This window comes from Neopsephotus bourkii, unplaced genomic scaffold (assembly GCF_033783945.1).
Source record: "Neopsephotus bourkii isolate Nb327-2 ecotype Australia unplaced genomic scaffold, CSIRO-AGI_Nbou_v1 NB_1863, whole genome shotgun sequence".
Lineage (NCBI taxonomy): Eukaryota > Metazoa > Chordata > Aves > Psittaciformes > Psittacidae > Neopsephotus > Neopsephotus bourkii.
Genome location: NW_026902336.1, coordinates 391,926 through 407,783, shown reverse-complemented (window position 1 = coordinate 407,783; position 15,858 = coordinate 391,926). Strand labels below are relative to the sequence as shown.

The 15,858-nt window shown below is 42.2% G+C and overlaps 1 protein-coding gene across 2 annotated transcripts; it reads left to right on the top strand.

Moving 5' to 3' along the window:
• The first annotated feature begins 533 nt into the window (after positions 1-533).
• On the top strand, positions 534-11,093 carry OSGIN1 (oxidative stress induced growth inhibitor 1). 2 transcript variants are annotated; one of them, XM_061344084.1, is made up of 6 exons: positions 534-677; positions 4,862-4,964; positions 7,544-7,680; positions 7,943-8,134; positions 8,460-8,551; positions 9,208-11,093. In XM_061344084.1, exons 2-6 carry the CDS (start codon positions 4,880-4,882, stop codon positions 10,202-10,204), a joined length of 1,503 nt encoding a protein of 500 aa, XP_061200068.1. In that variant the 5' UTR covers positions 534-677; positions 4,862-4,879; the 3' UTR covers positions 10,205-11,093. The 2 variants fall into 2 exon arrangements, with proteins under 2 accessions (XP_061200068.1, XP_061200069.1); XM_061344085.1 differs by lacking the exon at positions 7,943-8,134.
• The last annotated feature ends 4,765 nt before the right edge of the window (positions 11,094-15,858 follow it).

The window sequence follows — 15,858 nt, the reverse complement described above, 5'->3', positions numbered from 1 at the left end:
AAGTACTCTAACTCCTTTTATTGCTACTGTGCAATAGGTTTGTGAGACTTCATCTCACTGAAGAAAAAAATAGAATTTTGACACCTACTCTATCTATTATATAATAATAAAATTAAAATAAAACCACAAACTGTCCAAAGTAGGAAGAAAGTAATCACATTTTCTTGTCTTTTTATGGTCAAGAAGATCACTGTCTTCACAGAAAGCATGCAGTGCTATCTTATCACTTTTATTCCCACCTGCAATTGTAACTAGCTGTTTTTCTTTTAAATACAGAGGAAAATCCCAGTTCTGCAACAGGAAGCATTGGATTTTATGAAGTTTAAAAAGGAAGATATTTATTCAAGGCAGGACTTCTGCCATGCATGGCTGCTATAAGCCTGCTTTTGCTGTAGTTATGTAGTCAGCTGAACATTACTATGAGGAAGATCACTACCTAATTCATTCACAAGCTGAGAAGGGACCTATTCTGCTGACTCATGCTTATAACTGTTCTCTTTGCTCCGCCTCCATTCATTTCAGCCCCTCCTCTCCTCTCATTGCTGGTAGCCTACTATATTTAAACAGCTGCCTTAGAGCAGAAACAGCATTTGAGGCTTGTAGTTTGGTTGGCTTTCCTGACTGTCCAGGCATTTTCCTAAAGGTCCTACTTCTTCTCATCAGACCTACTGCTAAAGGTAAGAATGCTGTAAGTAAATGTAGAGAGCTCTGTCTGGCATACTGTAACATTGTTTTTCTGAATATCACAGGGGTGTTTTTAGGAAGGTATTTTTGTGAAGCTGCATTTTTTCCACATACTTTAATTGTGTTTGTGGGGTAACTGGCCTGGCATAAAAGATGTAAGGGGTGGGGAGCAGGGAAATTTCTGAAACTTGGAGGAAGGTATAGAATGTAAAATCTATTGAGATTTCTGTTCTTTTCTGAAAAAATAATGAAATTTTAGAAACTGCTGGTGAAATGAATGGGTTGATGAAGAAATGAAGCTGAAAAAAACTGTTGCCTTTCTCTTACAATTGTTCCTGTTTAAACCTGACTGTCATAGTAGCTCTTTCAGTCTCTTCCATTATTTATATGCTGAATGCCCTGCTCTCTTGAACTCTCTCCATGTACAGGTCACATTTGGTGGTCCTTAGTTGAGCAAAAGTTTCACTGATGTCCTAGGGAGAACTGCTTGCATGTGACTTGTAACTTGGCTTTTTATTTCTGCTGAAGATCACCTAATGTCATTGTCCTGCTAAATTCATCTTTGCTTTTATTCACTTAAAATCTGTTTCAGTTGTGCAGCCTGGAGCTACTAGGGGCCACACTGACTTACTTGGTGACTTATAGTCCCTCTGGGCTTAGGGCTGTGTTAAGAAGGTATAGAGAGCTTGCCCAGAATGAGCTGGGTACTGTACCAAGCCAGGACTACAAGCCAGTATCCCATAGACACTGAAATACTTTGTAATCAGCAAAGAGGTAACTGTTAAGCTTGCAGCATGTTCCCAAATGAAGAGGAGGAAAAAAGACACCCATTTAAATCGGAAGCCTAAAGTAGGAGTCCAGCCTAAGATGAATGTCACTAAGTTGACTATGTGTGAATGCCCAGCAGCCTGCTCTACATAAAAGCAGGGTGAAAAGAGCAGTCTTGGGTTTCTTGCTAGCTCAGGTTTTCTCTTGCTGGTAATCAATTCTGTATAGATTTGAAATGAACTTCAATGTCCTCTATGCTTTCCAGTAACCTCTGCAAGAACAGGCTTTCATCTGCTGAACTGTATTAGTTGTGCAGGTTATCGAGGTACATGTGGTCCCTTGATTCTAAGAGTAAAAAAAATCCACCTTTACTTCAAATGGCAGTAAAAGTGAACATTTGGTCTGAAACTGAAATGCTCTGAGCTCAGTTTTACCCTCAGAAGTCAAACACTTAGCCTACAAGGTGGGAATAGCTACAAACAGGTTCAGCATCCGGTCTACTTAAAGAAGCAGCATTATCCACCCTCTATGAATTTGAGAGATAGTAGCTATAGGTCGTTGAAGGGACTTCTCCTGTGTGTAGGGACATGCCAGAATAAACAGAAGCATCTCTCATGGTTGATCTTGTGTAGGTAGAATTGTCGAGGTTCAAAACTTGAGGAAACAAAGCATGTAGCACTGATACTGTCATTTTGGGACCCACATCCTGACTAAAACCATGGCTAAAAATGGTTACGTATGTGTATGGATCAAGTAATTTCACAGACTAACAGTTGTGCTCCTTTAGCCATTAAGGTTCAGTTTAATTACAACAAATGCTCCTTCTTCATGTGTCAGAAGGTACAGAACGGAGGAGGAGAAGGAGGAGGGTGAAATGACAATGTTAGTGTTGAACTAGTGGCTGCTTGGCTTTGCTCTCTATCAGGGTGGGATAGGGTGGCATAGTGCAATGGCAAGGAGCCAAGGCAACCTTTCCTCTAAAGCAAACAGGACTACCAGGCTGACTTCTACTGTCTTGTGCCTTTTTGTCCCCTTCAGCCAGAAAAAAGCTGGCACACAACAACATGATCTGCACCCAAGTCTTACAAATGGGTTTGTAGGCTTGTTATTTATATGCTGGCTTCGCTGCTCTCCTGGAATACATGCTGTACTGGGTTGGTTCAGCAGTCCTTGCTTCCAGCAAAAATCTCATGGATGTTGCTGGGTTACCACTGTCTACCAAATGCATACAGTTTTTCCATGCATGCTGCTGCAGAGTGCTATGAAGAAGAAACCTGGAAGATTGCTTCCAGAGATTTTGCTTCCCTCTTCCAGACTCCCAATAGTTTCACAGAAATAAGATGTACACACTCTGTAGGAAATATTAATAAGAACTTGTCTTCTTGTGTAGTACAGCCATGGAGAGGGATTTATTTGTTACCATGGAGAAGAAATCTCTGCTGCCCTTCAGATAAGTACTCTGGTTTAGCTGGTTTGAAGGGAATACCTTACTGGTCACCCCACTGTCTTGTTACTTTGATGCCTCTGACCTTCCCACGTGCTAGGGCTAAACTCTACCAATTTTAACTCTAGAGCTTTGTGACAGGGAATTATTTGGGGGTAAATTTACACATCAATCTGCTGAAGGCTGTGCAAGTTTTGGTTCATGTGGCAGAACCTACCCAAAAGGCTGGGGAAATACTTGGGCAGTTAAGTTGTACTCCTGCAGCTACCAGGGTTTGATTAAATATGCTGTAAAGGGATTATGCATGCCTCAGTATGGACGCAACACACAGAAGCATTCATCTTCTGTAGTGCATTCACCTATTTATGAGTCTAAGGTAATTTAGGTTACCTTGGGAATTTAAGTTTTCTTGAAATCCAGCTCTCTTCAAAGCCAGATGCTTGAAGTGACTTGAATTTGAAAGCACTATTATGTTTTTAAGTGGTTCTTGCCCTGTCAGGCAAAGTGTATGAGTCTTAGACTAATGTTTAGTTAAGTGGCAATAGGCAACCAGTAAATATTACTAAACTGTGATCCAAAACTTTGGACAAAGCTACTAGTTTTGGATTCAGCTTGTAAGCCTTATTTTGTGTCTCTTTACCTGGATGAAGCTGGTCTTCATGGGGTCTAGCCCAGCGATGGCTATATATTGGTGTATATTAGAATTGTCACATCTTTGCAGGCAAATCCACTTAAAAGATGACTCCTGAAGCCTGGGATTCTGCAAGTCCTGAACTGACCTGTGGGTTTCTGTGTGCTCATTCAGTCACCAGGCTCTTACCACATTACTGTAGGTGTTGGTCATGTAAATGTCAGGCTTAAAGTGAAACATTACACTTGTAAGATGACATTTGCTGCAATACCTGTGTCAAAGGCAGTGATGTGCCAGCCCTTATGGAAGTGTGCAGTGTGCTTGCCAAAGATCTTTCTGCACTGAAAAGGGTGTGGAGAGCATGTTGTACTGAACAAAGTCAAGCCATTCAGCTGCTTTTTTTTTTTTTTTTTCAACTTAACTTTCCAAAATGAGAATAATGTCCTTATAAAATGATCTATTCTCTGTAGAATAACCTAAAAGCTTATGCTGGATTTCAAAAATCTCACGTTTATTCTGGTAAAAATAACTTTAACTAGATAGTGATGGTATAGTTGAATTCCTTAGAAAACTAAAGTTATTATTTGACATGGTGGGATTCCTGCAGGAATGACAAAAAAAAACAACTTAGTTTTTTTTTTAATTAATTAAATATCTAAAAATTATTATATTAGTTTTGTAGATTACACGCTAATGACACCTTAGTCTTCAAGATAATTACAATGTATAATTTGCCTCAAGACTTCTTGTTATTTACTTATTCAAACCAAGAACTCTATTTTCTGGAAAACTAGCAAAGAAGGTTCAGGAACTAAATTAGCACTTCTCAAAAAACTCTGTAATGATGAAATGGTACATATTTGAAAATGCAGTGAGATTTCCAGCCTTTGGGCAGCAGTCTTGAGTAAATGCAAAAATTGCTTTAAAAAGTATGAACTGCTCATGATAATTATGACCATTTTCTACACAGTATGGGCAAAAAATGAAGTTTTCATTAACAAGCTGCAACAGTTCAGTTACTGTAGTCAGAAGGTTTCTGGAGTTGCCAGCTCTTCTGAAGGGACTGGAATTCATGTGTGGAAGTGAAAGATAAGGGTTCTCTCCTTTTTTTTTTTTTTTTTTTTGTTTTGGTGATATATAATCAGGGAATCATCCTTTGGTTTTGGGGGCAGAAGGAGAAAAAGATAAGGAGACCTGTCCTGAGTGTGGAAGTGTAATGTGACTGTAACGCAAGGATAATACTCTAGATTCACCTGGGTTTCATTAGAAAGTCATGGGTTTTTTAGTCAAAAAAAGAAAAAAAGAAATAATTCAAAGCTTATTTGTTTTAGCAGGTAGACTCCAGGACCTAAATGCTTCCAGACGGAAAGGCGTATGCATTATTGGCCAGACCCCAAAATAAGAGTGCGTTCAAGCCACTGCCTGTTGTGATTATAGGTAAGCTTTCTCTTGCCAGCATTACTGTGTTCTCTCATGCTGCTTTTGCTTTGGACTTGATGTCTTCAGCTCTTGTTCCAAGTGTACATATTCAAACCAGAAATGCCTGACCACTTTTTCTACATCCTTTCCCTAACAGCCAAACTCCCTCTAATACTAAAAGAAAGACTACTAAGTGTTGTAGGAAGTAGGGGACCAGGTAGTTGACACACTAAAACACACACCTCTCTTTAAAACAGTAAAATTGACAACCTTCTGGGCATCAGTTCATCTGGGCCTGGTTTTTTTCTGATAGATATTTAGAAGGGTTTGAAACCTTTTACTACAGATAGTTGATCAACTTGCTATGGAGTAATGACCCATAGTGCTTGTATTGGAGGTGGGTTTGTTTGATTATATTTTTTTCCCCATTGTGTGTGTAGAAAGTGTTCCAGATGCTGTTAAAGTTTCTTGAAAATTTTCAGAGTTCTGTTAAAATGTAAGTCAGCTGCACTGATTTTGTAGAGATTTAACAGAATGGTAAAAATCTGTGGGTTTTCTACCAGTTTAGAAAGCGGGTTATGTAGTAACCAAGAGTTAACAAGTAAAGTTACCAAAGTAACTTGTTTACTTGTTTACTTTTGGTTACTTTAAACAAGAGTTTCCTTTGCAAGAAGGGAGCTTTGTAATGTGAGGTGATTGAGGAAATCAGAAGTAGTGATGTGAGTGACTTCCCCTCTGTGACTGACTGTAATCTGTGCTCCAGTGCAGGTGTTGGATTCTATTTATCTAAGCATGTGTTTAAATGTCTTTTAGGGCTGGTTCCTTCCTTATCTGTCACCTAATTTATAGTCCCCAAGAGATGTAGTCCAAGGTTAGAGTACCACATAAATGATGCTTAATTATCACTAACATCAAGTTTGACAAGTTTACAACTACCAGCAGGTTCTAGTCTGACAGTGACTTTATACTGCCCAGTTGTACAAGCCTTTAGGTGGGAGAGAGGCTGTTTTGGTACATCCCTAGTGCTACCCAGTGATCCGGTGTGGAAATCTCACTAAAGCCACAGAAGCACTGGTGTGCAGATGTGCACTTTGAGGAGGCTGTTGGACTGAAGCAGCTCAGCTGTTTCACTGCAGCTGGACATTGCACACAGGTTCAGGCCCTGCTACCCCAGGCCCTGCTTCAGGAAGCCTGTGGTGTCCCTCTGCTGTGCTGGCAACCTCATGGAAGCAGTTGCTTTCTAGAATAGTTTGAGCCCTGGAGGCAGGTGTACATGTGACTGTCATACCAAACAGATGTGGTTCACAGTAAATCCTCCTGTGTGTTGCTGAGTGTTGTGCACTCAGGTGATTCAGTTTAGCTTAGGTACCTTCTTGTACTTCCTAAAGCAAAGTAGTAACCTGAAAAATATTACATTTTACTACATCTGTAGTTTAGTTTGCTTTAGATTTCTGTTGGTTTTGGATAACTTTCCTGCAAGTGGAATATTCCAAACACTGACCTGCAGCTGCTGGTTGTTGCTCAGACTTTGGCCCCAGCTATGACACATACTGCCTTGCACATAACTCAGCTCACTGTTAAGCTTTACAGCCTGAGCCTCCCTCTATCTCAAATCCACAAGCAGCAGCCTTTGCCCCAGTCACTCACACATGCAGCACGGGGAATGTGTCAGCGCAGGCTGCTGTGTCACTTCAGCTCTCCTCCCCTACATCGTCACTGCATTATGTAATGGTGGTTAGTCACATACTGGTGAGCAGCAAAGCCTGAGCAGCCAGAGAGGCTGACACCTAGTTATGCAGACACTGTAAAATATTAAACATGCTGGAGAACAGCCATGGGAAAACTTTCCATGTGCTGCTCTCACTGGGCTTTGGAGTCACATAGATCAAGTTTTTTCCACTAGCTGTTGGGTGGTCAGCAGGAGGAGTTCAGCTATCCAGCAATCTGTTCAAAGTGTTGTATTCTGGGGAGTTGTCTTGGCACGGCAGAGTGACTTTTTTCCTTAACACACTGCCTGCAGTACCATGGTAGGGCTGATTCCCATTTGAAAGTGTCCCCAAGACCTGTTAGTCAAAACTGTTACTGCCAGAAACCCCTTATTCAGTGGGATTTATCACTGAGCAGAGCTGTTTCCCCTTCTCTTCAATGGTAACTCTTTTCTGGATTTAGTCTGTATCCTGTGCAACATGAACTACTCTGCACGGGTGTGAAATGTGCATCCAGGAGAGCTGAGGTCCCCAGTCCATGTGGGACCAGTTTCTAAACCTTTAAAGTAATGAGCAATAACTCAATTCATCAGCATCCTACAGACTTCAAGCTCCAGGTGAGGTTAACCTCTGGCTTGTTTAACCCAATGTCTCTTCAGCAAGTTCTGAAGATCTTGTAATTCAGATAGATGCAACTGAGGACGAGAAGGGGACATGAGGGTAAAATGATTTCCCCAGGTTCACCCAATAGGTCAGTGGTCAACCTGGAATAGGAAGTCCGCTGTATCCATAGTAATGTTTCATCCTTTGAATTGGTTGGGATATTAGAGAAGCCCATTGAGAAGCATTTCTGTCTGCAGGAGTATAAATTCTTCTCCATTGTCTTTTTAGGGAATGGTCCTTCAGGAATCTGTCTCTCATACTTGCTGTCAGGCTACATCCCTTACTTCAAAAGAGACTCTCTTCATCCTCATCCCATTCTTCAGAAGAAACTGGAAGAGGCACGAGATATCTCCATTTTGGACCAGGTTTGTGTAAATACAAACGGTATAACAACACAGTAAAGTACACAGACAGAATGAGCCTTAAGCAATGCATTTTTAGTTGTCCAGATTTCCCTTGTAGGAAATGCCAGCATTGCTGCTAAGATCCTTGTGGTGGTCCTCAGGATGTGTGCCAGTAAATAAGCTTCACAGAAGACCAAGACCACTGACTGGAAGCACTGGAGTAACAAGCAGTCTGCTGCCTGGCAGGACATGCATCTTGAGCATCTCTTCTGCCTCTCTTTAGGATTTGGAGTATCTGTCTGAAGGCTTGGAGGGACGATCCCACAGCCCTGTGGCTCTTCTGTTTGATACTCTTCAGCGTCCAGACACAGACTTTGGTGGAACAGCAGAATCTGTCCTCACTTGGTGGCATGAGACTGACAGAGCCATCCCCCATGTGGTCCTTGGCAGAAATGCTCCTGGAGGTGCCTGGCATGTATGTGAATTGAAGCCTTAGGTCTGCATGTTGTAAGATAGCCAAATGTGTTGACTGAGACGCAAAAGCTCCTTTAATATGCCAGTCAGCCACATCTGATTTTATGTATATAGACAGGGAAAAATTTAAAAGGAAAAAAGTGTGAAATGAATTTATATTTCCAGTCTTGTGTTCTTTTTGGAGAACTTCGATGGCTTCATGCATGAGAGTAGATCAGGGGAAATCACTGATTTCATTATCTGTGCCATACTGAAACATGACAAAATTGCATTTCAGTTCTTATATTAAGTAACTGGAAGTCATTTTACTCTGTTTTTTGTTCCAGTCTATCGAGGGCTCTATGGTTACCCTGAGCAGAGGGGAATGGATGGGGCTCCCAGATCTCCCATTCAAAGACTGGCTAAAGCAAAAGAAAAGGTAAGATACCTATGGTGTAATTATTTGTAGACGTGAGATGTTTGGGTATGTGGAGTGAACTTCTTAAATGTAGCTGCTTCTCTGTTACTGATCATTCTATTGAGAGAAAGAACACCTTTCCATCCCCAGGTAAAAGTCCTTTCTGCATTCAGGGATTCAGGTAAAGTTGCAGTGCTGCTTGAAATGTGTCCTTCTTAACAACCACTAGGGAGATGGATCACAGTGACCATGGGTTCTGAATAAAGCTTGGAAAAGCCATGGTCATCCAACTTCTGTGTCTACTGCTGCTGTCCCAAATGACAAGTATAATCAGCTCAGCTACTGTGCAGGCTGATATGCTTCTGCTCTTGATGTGTAACAGTATTCAAGAGTCCAGGAGTTAAAAATGGAACCGAAGCAAGATGTGAGAGGAAGACACAAACGAGCAACCATGTTTTTAGGGATGAGAGTCATGCTAGAGGAAGCTGCCTCTAGTTAGCATCTTGTTGACCTCCATGCTAGCTCTATATACCAGTGATAACTGTGCTGAGGAAACTAGATAAGTCTTTTCTGGTAGTGCAAGGATAGATGGCTTTAGGATACATGCAGTGGAAGGGAGAAGAAATTCTAGTCTCTTACTTGACTGCTGCTTGACCTTCAATTGTGTTGTATTACAGAGGCCTCAGAAATAATAGAGCGACAGCAGAAGACATTGCTCAATATTACCAACACTATGTGGTGAAGAAAGGACTGCAGAAGAATTTCAGATGCAGTACTGTTGTGACCTCTGTGAGGAAAGTGAGTGCAGATAGCATCTCCAACCACACACAAGAAGATCAGCAAGAGAATAGTGATGACTCAGTCTGGAACTTCAAAGAGAAAAGCACAGAGGTCTTTCAGGTGGATGGCTTTTTCAAAACTATGAAAGGTGATAAAGAACCCTTCTCCATCTATGCAGAGAATGTGGTCTTAGCCACAGGAACATATGATAGTCCTACTTGGCTTGGGGTCAAGGGAGAGAACCTTTCCTATGTCCATCACCAGCTGTCTGCCCTAGAGGAAGCAGTGAAAAATGACAGCATTGGCATCATGTCAGATCCAGTCTTGATTGTAGGTGCTGGTCTGACAGCTGCTGATGCGATTCTCTTTGCTCACCATTGCAATATTCCAGTAATCCATGTTTTCCGTAGAAAAGTCAGTGATCCAGGTCTTATTTTTAACCAACTCCCCAAAATGATGTACCCTGAATACCACAAAGTTCATCAGATGATGAAAGAACAGTCAGCTGCTTGTGCAGGGCCCTATGAATGTTATGTTAGTTTTCCTGAACATCATGTGCTATCCTTTGGCAAGGACAAGAAATGTATCTTTCAAGATAAGAATGGCCACCAGAAAGTTTATAAAATTTCCATGGCTCTTGTTTTGACTGGCTCAAATCCCAACCTCTCCTTTCTGCCAAATAATGGCATTGACTTGGCAATGAACAACAGCCAACCAGTCAATCCAAAGAGGAATCCCATAAATGTTGACCCATTCACTTATGAGTCCACCCAGGAGAAAGGACTTTATGCTCTAGGACCTTTAGTTGGAGATAACTTTGTACGTTTTGTACAAGGAGGGGCTCTGGCTGTTGCCAGCTCTCTGTTAAAGAAAGCAAACAAAAATCCCCCCTAACAAATAACATCCCTATGCTGTGTCTGAATAGGTTACTGCTGTTTTCTTGAAGAAGCAACTCATCTGATTTGTACGTCCTCAAATGTAAAGCCCATACCTGGTATTCTCCAGGGTTTTACAGAAAGTTACTAAGTTCTCACTGAGTTATTTGAGAAAATTAAGTTACCAAATAGAGTGGGTTTCACGTATGGTAGTGCCTTCAACTCCTGGGGATTCAGCTCCTTGCATGCATGGCTGTGCATAAAGGCTGCAGGGGCTTTGGACCTTGTGCCTGGAGAAGTAGAGGGCAAGACAGTGATTGCTTTTCTTTGTAACACCTTCCTTTTTTTTACTGACAGTTGAATTGGGGAACAATCAATGTTTATTATTTCCAGACAGCAAGCTGACAACCCTGTGTGTGTCCGTATCATACAGTGTTTTTTCAATAAGTGAACTAAGCTGTTGTGGTCTTACTTGCTCCTGTGCCTTGGCTGTATGGTCTTATTAGACCAGAAATGACTGACAGATTCTTCTCTGGCATGTGAAGTGGTACTCTGCAAATCAAAACTGACATCAAATAGTCAAACTGTATTGTCTCACTGACAGCAGCAGCAAGCAACATGTAGTATCTTTTTAATCAAGAGATTCCTGTGATGATGTTTTTGCTTTCTTGAGAAGAAATGATACTGATTTATAAGCAGTTCGTTTACCATCTTGAAGCTTCTACTTTCCAAATCCTAAAACTGCAATAGGCAAATTCTTGGCAGCTGCTGTCAAAGACGGCAGAACTAAAGGGTGCTACTAGTCTGTCTTGTAACCACCCAGGTACTGTATGGGGCTTCTGCTGCACAGTGTTTCAGAAAGATGCAATATGTTATATATTGTGTGAAATTCTAACTGTTTTTTTTTTTTTTAATAATGTTATTTGTGTAAAGGGGAAATTGGCACAGTCACTTTTTGATAGTTTTATGCTGTATATAGTAAACTAGTTTTCTACAAGATTTTTATTGGCAAAATATTTTGTTACAGGCTTTCAGTCAGCATTTTGAATGAGCTTGGGTAGGAGGGAATGATGCCTTATGTTGCAAACAGGATTCTCAACAGACCAACAGGGCCTTCATACCTCTCACAGGAAAAGTCTGTCTCAGAGCTAATGCGATTTGATATAAAGACAGACTTTGCTCCCTGTGCTGCACTGAAACTCACTGACAAGACAGGATACTTCTGAGCCTCTGGAAAGCTCAGTATGTGGAGACAATGGCTGTTTGTAAATGAATGGAGCTTGTCTGTGGTGTTGCTATATCATACTTGACTATTTTTGCTACTGACTATTCTTGTATGAAATTTTTCAATAAAGGGATTCCAGACTTAGTCTCTGTGCGTTTTTCAGTTCTGACTTTGAATCTCTGACCCAGAGAAGATCTGATGAACTTTTCATCAGTTTCCTGGCAAGCACCAGGGTGTGCCTTATGCTTGCCAAATCCTACATCTTTCAACTCCCTAGGAGAGATGAACTGATACTCTTTTCACCCTGCCTTATGCTCATTTTAGGAGATTAGGTCCCAAGTAGTGCAAGATTGTGCTGTTCCTCTCCTGCACTTGGCCTTGCTAGAATCACAAAAATCAGTGATCTATGTTCACCTTTCTAAAAACAGGTAGGTCTCAAAAACAGAGGAAATAACAAAAACTAAAGGGCATCTTAAAAAAAAAAAGGGGCATCAGAGTGTTTTGGGAATAAGGGCATAGGACTCGTGTCAAGTGAAATGCTGCTCTTACCATCTCAGAGGTCAAAGTTGCAATGTTTGTGCTGATTATTCCTGTATTCCACATTGTATTATGCTGATCTAATTTAGCCCGTACTGGGGAGCTTCTAACCAGTGCAGCAGCCTGTGTCAGTGGAGCTTGGGTAACTGTTTTAAATGGCCAGCTTTCTTGTCCAAGAGGGATGAGCTGATTATAGAGCTGGAAAGGGAAGTGGTTTTTCAAAATCGATGCTTGGGAAATATCCTACATTCTGCCCTGGAGGAATGTCAAAGCAGAGGATCTCAAGAGCAGAGGTGGGGGCTTACTCAGCAAGTCCTCAGGGCAAGGCTGTGCAGTGCTAATCCAAGTTACCATTCTGTATCCAGGGAGGCAAATATGAATTATTGTTCCAAAACAATCAACTGTGAGAGTCAACAGATATCAGCTTTGTTACTTGTGGAATTCACCCTTGCATTATAACCTTGACCTACAGCATGTGATAGGACCAGGAAAAATGTCTCCTTTATGGACTTTTGGATGTGTGCATCACGTTCCGTCTGTGGAGATGCTAAATACTTTCCTCACTGTTTGCATTGTTGCACATGAGGGCCAGTTGGGAGGCTATGTTGGTAAGTTACTGGCTATTTAAAATTGAAGATCACTGTACTTCATTTCTTTGTCCCCTGCAAGTCCTTTGGTGTCCTCTCCATGCTGCCCAATGGGAACCTTCTGCAGCCACGGTGACCAGAGTAGGTCAGTCTAGGAAGCCTCAAGCGACTTCCCTGCTCTGCTAAATTCACATGGAACAGTTCGGGTTTTTCAATCAGACCTCTGGCTGCTGTTAAGAGATGATGTTCATCACTCCACAACAAGGGCTCCACATCAGGCACCTATTTTCTGTCCTTAAGGGCTCCTCAGCCTCCTTTGGTTTCCTCCCTGGACTGATCAGTCCCCAGTTTGTGTTTTTGCAGAACAAGTTCCTGAGACCTGCTGGTGCTTGCCAGGAGCAGTGGGAAAATTATGAACCCATAACAGAAACAATTATTTGAAGTTTATGAACAAGACAAAAAAAAAAAAAAAGAGAGAGAAAGAAAGACTTGTGGTTTTTTACTTCTATTGTGCTGGTGAGTCCTTGTAGTCAGGGCTGATGTGTTTTAAATAAACACACTTGTGGGTGCGGCAGAACTGTCTGTGCAAGCCTAAACTCAGGTATCTCTGGTTATGCAATTAATGTACAAACATACTGCTTCTACTTTTTGCTTTGGTGAAGGACTTCTGAGATGTCAGAGCATGTTCACTGTGAGCTTTTGCTTCTTAAAAGAAGGGTACCTTCTAAAAAATCATATTTTTCATGTATCATCTGGATTGAATTTTTTTCTGTAAAATAATATTGGGAACCCCTTTGGTTGCTCACTTTCTTTGGCCACTCTTCTGTCTAGGAGCACAGGACTAAACCTAGCTCTATCTTCACAGAATCATGGAATGGTTGGGGTTGGAAGAGACTTTAAAGCCCATCCAGTTCCAAACCCCTGCCATGGGCAGGGACGCCTTGCACTAGACCTGGTTGCTTCAGGCCCTGTCAAACCCAGCCTTGAACACTGCCAGGGATGGGGCAGCCACAGCTTCTCTGGGCAACCTGTGCCAGGGCCTCAGCATCCTCACAGGGAAGAACTTCTTACTAGCATCTAATGTAAATCTCCTGTCAGTTTAAAGCCATTCCTGCTTGTCTTGTCAATGACCACTATTTAAAAGGTCTACAGAGCATTATGATATATAGCAAATCTGAGGACTGCCTAAGTTTTAGCTTTGTAAGGACCTTAGGGAGGTGTCAGACTTTTGCAGACTGTGGTGGCTTAAATCAACCTGCTTTGTGAAATACAGATATTTGTGGGCAGGCCAGCAGCCAGTGCACCATTGCTAACTGACAGCTCCTGAGGCTGTGCTAAACTGCATGTAATTGAGGAGCACTTGGAGGGATGGCTTCTAGCAGAAGGGATTTCAAGCTGGAACCAAGCCTGGTGACTCCAGGGAAAAAGCATCTGAATTCCAGGGCTCTGAAGCAAGCTGCGAGGGTGGAAGGAAGCTTATGATTAGAGAGTGGCTAAGTGGGGAGTAAGAAAATGGAGCGCAAATTTAGTTGCTGTTGTTGGCTGGATCCTGCCTTCTGCCGGAGCCTAGAAAGCTGTGTGGATCTGCTGGCCAAGAAGAGTTTTCTTTGCTGTCGCTAGGGACCAAGCCCTGAAGGTCAGGACAAAACCTGGATCCTCTGCCGTGCAGCTTGGAGACAGAGAGATTCCGGTCTCGTGAAGGAAGGAAAAAATCCTATGGTATTTCTGCCTTTGGCAGCATGACTGTGCTTTTCTGCTCTATATGGGCACTCACATTGCAAAGGTTGGCTCAGTTAAATAGGGCTTACTAATGCATTAATTTAGAGGAGCCTGCCTGAGGAGAGGCAGAGCAAGCAGCTCCCATGAACTTTCTGTGAAGGAAGCAACATGGATTTTGTTTTCCAGCACAATTTTTGCTGGTTGCATTCATTTCTTGGAAGCACTGTTGACAGTTCAGCTTGATTTTACAGCCATACTGCAGCAAGCTGGAATCGAGGGAAAGGAGGGGAATCCTGAGCCAGGCAGCACACATAGCCAGGCAGCATGGCTCTGCTCCACAGCCAGCACCACTGCCAGCTGAGAAACCTGGTTTGGAAGGTGAAAGCACCATTTATTTAAGATATTTATACCACAGCTGAATTTCCACATCTTGGTCTCACTGTAAGTGAAGGGGCTGGTGAAATAACTGCAGGAACCACCTTTACCAGCTGGAGCACAGCTGCAAATTGCTGTGGTCCCCAGGCCAAGCCAGGGTGTTTGATTACAGCCCAGCTATCTCCGGGGGTAAACAGAGCTGGTCTGGCCACAGTGTTAGATCAGGGCCAGAGCAGAGGGGGGCTGCTTGGTGAAATAGCAGCCAACGGCAAGCTGGGAATTAGAAGGAGGTTCAACAGAGGTTATGAGCTTGTAAGGTTACTGCTGATGACAAAGTGTGGATTTGGGGATATTACATCGTGTAAGTCTCCAACTTTGAGTTGTGCCATTAATAGCCCACCAAACCTTTTGCCAGAAAGGCAAACTTGAACCAGAGGACAAGCAAAGGGCAGGATGAAATAATTCCTTTAATGGCAAAGAAATAGAAAATGATGAGAGCTGTGCTTTTTTATGAGACCACAGACACAGTTTCAAGCTTAAAACATTCATTCTTTTTGAGAGACGGTCCAGAGGAGCAAACCTCATTTGCAACTTGGCTTTAGTACCCAAATTATCCAGTATTACGGTAACTCCAAGTCAGCAGAGGTCTTGAAGGCATAGGTAGCTTTCAGAGCTAATAAACTGGCCAACGACCTTTCAACTGAAAAGGCCAGGGAACTTGTATGTCAGAAAAAAATTCCTTGGTGTTTTTCTGGGGTAATAAATGGACTTTTCAGTTTAAACATTAAGGTCTAACAAACCCAAGCAAATGACGCAATGGTGGGATGCCTAATGCGGATGCCTTAGTGGCTGCAGTGCTAGAAGCACCATAGGCTGTGCCAGATTCAGCCTGCCCTCACAAGGCATCCTGCTTGGGGACCAAAGGGGACACAGGAGCTGTATGGCCTTGGCCAGGAGGAAACAGATACATATGATGGGCATCATGACATGGTTTATCTTCCCAAGCTGCAATGGCTGCTGAAAAAATGGTAAATGAACAATGAGTCAAGTTACACAAAATTAACTTGGCAGTGTTGTTTCTAAGCAAATTTGAACTAATGGGAAGTCTATGCCATGTAAATACCTTGCACTATGCAGCTTTGTTTTCTTTGTCTTCTCCTTTTTTTTTCAATCTGGTTGCTGGGATGCCAGTGCTGGATTTACTGTTTTATCCAACAGCAGCCTGGGAAA